Source organism: Stylophora pistillata, chromosome 7, assembly GCF_964205215.1.
Source record: "Stylophora pistillata chromosome 7, jaStyPist1.2, whole genome shotgun sequence".
Lineage (NCBI taxonomy): Eukaryota > Metazoa > Cnidaria > Anthozoa > Scleractinia > Pocilloporidae > Stylophora > Stylophora pistillata.
The window spans coordinates 13,746,316-13,752,315 of NC_142525.1; the positions used below are offsets into that span (position 1 = coordinate 13,746,316).

At 37.5% G+C, this 6,000-nt stretch overlaps 1 protein-coding gene and 1 pseudogene across 1 annotated transcript in view; both read left to right on the plus strand.

The window, feature by feature from the left end:
* Positions 1-1,307: 1,307 nt before the first annotated feature.
* The window catches only part of LOC111344780 (tyrosine kinase receptor Cad96Ca), a 19,273-nt gene continuing 14,580 nt past the window's right edge, over positions 1,308-6,000 (plus strand). The window contains exons 1-2 of the mRNA XM_022952036.2: positions 1,308-1,442; positions 3,421-3,753. Of these exons, the coding sequence (XP_022807771.1) occupies positions 1,379-1,442; positions 3,421-3,753 (397 nt within the window). The 5' untranslated portion in view covers positions 1,308-1,378. The remainder of the gene's footprint in view (positions 1,443-3,420; positions 3,754-6,000) is intronic.
* The window catches only part of LOC148726721 (uncharacterized), a 2,533-nt pseudogene continuing 292 nt past the window's right edge, over positions 3,760-6,000 (plus strand).

The following is a 6,000-nucleotide window of genomic DNA, read 5'->3' on the forward strand; positions in this document are numbered from 1 at the left end:
ATTCTGTGGTGTTTGATTCAAAATTAGAGGTAAGGTTATTTAGCACATGGTTTTGGCAGGCGACTACGTTTCCCGTAAGGGTAGCTGCACTTACTTTTAGCCGCAACTTTCGTGAAGTTCTAGCGGATAGGTACTGGTCTCATGTATAATAACTACTACGCCTGACTAATGAAACAAAGCATATGTTTATTGTCCTCTCTACGAAGGCTGCTAAGCAGACGACTTCGCCTCGGTTCTCTGGCCACCTAAAGTAAAAACACTTTCCAAGAAGCTCAGTATAATATGAACTTAAGATGAATTCCAGGGAGATCCTTATCATTGTTGTCATCTCTGAACTGATCAGTCTGACATCAGTGGATCCAGCTTTTCCTTAGAGTCCGACAAACTGAACGGCGAGGTAACTGAGACTATAATATCGAGGACTTGTAATCCTTCTCTCGAGTATTGCCTTAATAGATACTTAGTAATTCATCTAAAAAACTGCCACTGTTTATTTGTATTTAACAATTATTCGCCGAAGGCGAGGTGAATATCGCCGAATAATCCTCGAGACGAAGTCGAGGGGATTATTCGACAATATTCACCGAACATGAGGCGAATAATTGTTTTAGTATAATTTCAGAGCTGAACAACAGAGAAATTTCTAAAATCATAACATTTTAGTAACATTTATTAACATTTTAGTTTAACACTTTATATAAAGCGCGCGGAGCGGTTTATATAGCGTCATATAAGCGTCGACCAATCAGATTACTGGAAACTCTTTGTTCAGCTCTGAAATTATACTAAATCTATTTATTCAGTTATTTATTTAAGCTATATTATATAGTTTCTGGTCCTTTGCTATATTCGAATGTTTCCGAGACTTTTGTTGAAACTCATATAGAATGAGTCATTAGCCTTGACATTTTGATGTTTAAAAATGTCTTTTTCTTAAAGCTCTTGTTGCTACCATTGCACTTTACCTTTGAAACTAATTGTACATCTAGGCCTATTTCACAAGTCATCAAAATGGCTAACTTCATACAGCTGCTGTTCACAGCAGCACTAATACTGGCTACAAAATTCTTATTTTGTCAAAGCTTGGTTATCCTGCTCAATCATTATTCCATTTGGGTTAAAAAAAATTGATAGTATTAGTTGAAAACTCTCCTCATCAGAAGGTGAAGAAAAAAATGCAGTAATCGCACACTCACAGTATTTTTTCAAAATTGATTGAAGCACTTCGTAAACAAGCGTGACTACTGAAATTGAGCTTGCGACCCGTTGATAGGGGGTCACATCGCATATTTCGGAATAGCTTAAGAAATCCATGTTTTAATCAAGCTGCAAGCTAGATAGCGAGGTCGTATTAAAAAAACTATCCGATGCATTAGTGATGCATAAGGTCCAGGTAATCCTCAATTACTTTGTGACTGCTATCGTAATTGCTCCTCCAGCAGGTAAGTGAGGTTTGTAATTTTGCGATATCAAATGCGACACAGGACGGGATCCTTTGAATCAGACATGATAGCGAAAGGCGGAAATTATTGCTCGGAATGTGCATTTTGGGTTTTCAACCAAAACCATATTCATTCGGACAGTATAACGTAAGAATGAGACTTGCGGTGTAGCAAAACCTCCGTATCATACAATAAGTGCATATTCAACATATTTACATTGCAGCTTTGGAAGTAGCAGTGTGACAAGATATCTGCAGTCGATTGCTTCACTTTCAATTCAAACGAAGTCAATGCGGGAGAATTTCTTGTTGGCTTTTCTTAAGTTTATGATATCCCAGTTCTACCATGCTTATCTTTTCACTGAATAAAGGCTGATAGTTTCGAAAGAAACTGTTTGGGGCTGCGTCGGTGGGAGTACCGAAATAATTTGGATATATCAACAAAGTTGAAATGGTAAATTAGCCACCGTAATGATTACAAAAGCTGACGTTTCGAGCGTTAGCCCTTCGTCGGAGCGCCATTCGCTCCGACGAAGGGCTAACGCTCGAAACGTCAGCTTTTGTAATCATTACGGTGGCTAATTTACCATTTCAACTTTGTTGATATATCCAAATTATCTTTTCACTGTTACCCAATTTAGTTTCAAAAAAAAATGTTTTCCAAAGAATGCATGGAGTATTAATCCGTCGATTCCCTGTGATCAGAACAAAGTAAACCAGGTTAGAATAGACTCCACTTCAACAATTAACATAGCGATGTAGCCGGCTAACCTCGGAAAATAATTATGGGACTCTATCAGCATTTGAATCAGCAGAAAAATTTAACCGCAGTGGATAGTGTTTGTTCATTGTTGATTTTAATTGACATTCAGTTCCGTTGAGTCACTTTCGAGAATTCCATTTTGCGGAGTCAGTGTCACTTTTCAGAAATGCTTGTTTTTGAACGCATATTTCAGGCTCTCTACTGAATTTAGAATTACAACGTCAGGATATATTCGGCCTTGGTCGCTTTGCTCTACGCTTGCATGAATATAGGCTGAGGAGAAACTTCTACGGAGGAAGAGAATGCGTTATGTCTAAAACTGAAAGCCACGCAGTTTACGCTTTCTATAATTAACACTCTCCAGTCAGAAACATGTCAGTTTAGATCGACACCTCAATAGTTATCATATCTATTAATAACTTCTAGGGTCATCTGAAATTGTAACGGACGACTTGAGTTTTCTCTTCATGAATATACGTGTGGGACTGATTATTTGAAATAGGTAGAGTTGCAGTCGCTGAGGCATTTACAACGATCACCGAGTGACAGGCAATAGCACATATAAGTCTGAGTGACTGAAGTTTACCATCGGCTTTGATTAGCACCGCCTCCGTTGCCGGTGTAAAAATAGCTTCGGAATATGAATTCCACCATCTTCATATTTATCCTATTGAAAACTACGTTATTAGAAAAACGGAGGAAAAAACTGAAAAGACTTAGATGTTTATGCACAAAACAACTTCTATCCGTTGCAAGCGCACTTCGACAAAATGGTTTCAAAATGCTATTGTAAAACGCTTATTCCTCTTAAGTACATCGACTTCCAATTTTTTATAAGGTTATTCAATTTTCATTACCCATAATTACTCAGTTGTCATTCTGAAGATCAGAGTAAAATTCACGATTTTGATCCATGCTCCATTCAATCATGATGTTAACAGCCTGTGTGAAGAGCATCAGATCGATATAATCCAACTGCATCTCGGTCGACACGAACTTTAAATATGAACCCCAAGACACAATGTCGAATTCGCCGAGAGGTTTTCAACGTGATTGAAAAGAGTTGGGTGAAAAAAAAGGCCGCGTATCACCGCTTACTGATCGTTAGCCAATTATTTCATAGATTTTTGTGACACTCTTTTTATTATACTCTACGAGTATCATAAGCTTTTCTTTTCCTTTTTGCGACTTTCGTGTATTCCGTTTATTGATCTAGACGCCTCTTTTCGCTTTACTGTGAAACCTGCTGATCCAAGCTACGTTAGAAAAGGCCGCACTGCTAAATTAGTATGGGACTACAAACCTTACGATCAACAAACAACGATTGTCCTCAGTGTAGCTGTTCAGAGTACATTTGTACCATTGCTCGCCAAACAGAATGGCAGTGTGACCTATTCCTCAATTATACCATCTGCCTACAAGGGAAGAGTGAAGTTGGAAGGAAGAGCTACTATGGTCATTGAAAATGTAACTTCTCAAGAAAATCTTGCCTTTTTCCGATGTGAGCTTTTATCAAGTGATTCTAGTATAATTCAACTGATTTTGATGGGTACGTATTCAAGCTTTAAGGCATTTGACTTAACTGAAAAATTTACATTTAAGACTGATAAAGGTCAATTCAGCTATACTGCTATCGATGACAGCATTTTTGTCTCCCCACTTGTGCTCCAGTTCTTAACTTCTTCTTCTTATTTTATCTCATCTTCTCTTTTGGGAACATCAATCCTGTATTTTTTTTTTTTTTTTTTTTTTTATACTAGACAATTATTGTATTATTATTGGGGAACCCTAAACCTCTCTTCAAGATCATGGTGTGGTGTTCAAGGGCAGACTGTCATTAAATGAACACATATGTAACACTATGCCTTCTTGCCTGACAACCTTGGAGGGGAAAAGAAAAAACAAGTAAGGAATACAAAATTAGGACTGAAACCTTTCAATTAATATTTGAAAAACAAGAAGGCAGGTTGACAAGACACTAAAGATCCCCTTGCAAACGTACCAAAGCGGCTGTGTTTTGAAGAAGCTTGAAAAGGGGATGGGACATAATACTCTAAGATCACAAAGAACAGTGGCTGAACTCATAGGGAAGGCAAGGGACCTGAAACTTCATCGGACCTGAGTTGTACCTTTTAACACTGCCCTAAACAAATCAATTTGATCTTTAGTTTTTTTTTTTTTTTTTTTTTTTTTTGTCAGTGGTCTTAACGAACTGAGTGAACTACTACCCTCTCATTGCGTGCAATGTTTTTCTCGGCAACGAAGTAGAAAGTAATTGGAAAGGAAGTATTATCTTATGACACGACAATGATCACAGCGTTTCGACTACTTACTAAGACTCTTCTATAGGTGATGAACAGGAAGCGTTTTACTACTTTGAGAAATCAGTTCATCACTATTGTTAACTCTCTGTCAGGGACGAGAAATTTGTGTTTTTCTCGTTTGATTTTAGAATGATATTGACATTTTTTTCTTCATAAAATAATGATAAAAAGTTCCGAATCATGTGCGCGGTGCTGCGATCGGAAGAACTATAGGTTTGGTGATGTACCTTTCAAAAAGGTGAAAAGATTTGAATATTATTATACATCAGTACATAACAAAGGGAGGTAAATATAATTTATCTTTAAATAAAAGTCAAAATTTTGAACAACTTACCTTTAAGGTGGCTCTATACAGTTTTTCGGCGCGCGAAGCATGGGTACGAATGGCGCGAGCGCGCGAGTATTTAAAAGAAAAACAAAAATAAACATGGCGGCGAGACTTTTATCGCGAGTCGCGTTCCACTTACAAACTCCTAAAAAAGTGCTTGAAGATACACTTCTTTCGTCTTCTCTTGACGTGGTTAAACTGAAGAGTAAATTCGCGGCATTTATTGCGCCGATATCAGAGAGGGTAGACGGTCGTGATCGAACGCGAAGGAAGTCGCAGAGTGGTCAAGATGCACTTTTTATGGTTGGAGGCTTCGCTTTGAGCTCCATGGGTGATGATACACTGAAAACGGCTGGAGTGTCTGCAGAGGTGCAACTGACACAGGAAAAACAACCACCAATGCGTGACGAAAAGGGTCGGTTTTCACATAACAAACCCACTCGAAGTGGAAACGTGGATGACAGGACTCGTGGGATAAAGGAGTGGAGGGCAAAGAGGAAATTAGATTTTAATGGGATGGTAGAAGATTGGTCGCCACCGAAAAAAAGAGAAACCCGTTTAAGTCAGGTGTAGTTTAAATTTTGTTTTCACTATGTGTGGCACCTAGCAATTCACCTAAAAGTTTTAAGAAAAGTGCTTCCTTAAGTCTTTCTTTGCTCTAAAAATTGTTCTCAATTTGAATCGCATCATTGAATAAAATCTTGCATTCTGATTGGTTAACGAAGCGAGGTATTTAGCACAGAATTGCAAAAATCCATTACTTCACTCGTGAATTCCGCCTTAAATTGTACTTGATATCGGTTTTTGCATGCAATTCAATACGGAATTCCCTCATCAAGTAATGAATTTTCCAATAGAATTTTTGTATTATACCACAAATAGTTCATAGCAAGTTGTTTCGTCAATATGATTACACCTAAACATTTTGACATTTCATTTTAAAATTCCAACAAATGTTTGGTTACAGTTACAACCTAATAATACAATTACCGTTAACACGTACAAATATTGAATTTTAATCAGAAACAAACAAAGAAGGAAAATTGCATTCCACATGGAAGTAGAATTATGGACTTAGATGGTTTGAGAAGTTCATTGAAATGTTGTCAGCACTGTAAAGCAGGTAAGAAGAAACAATTTTTAT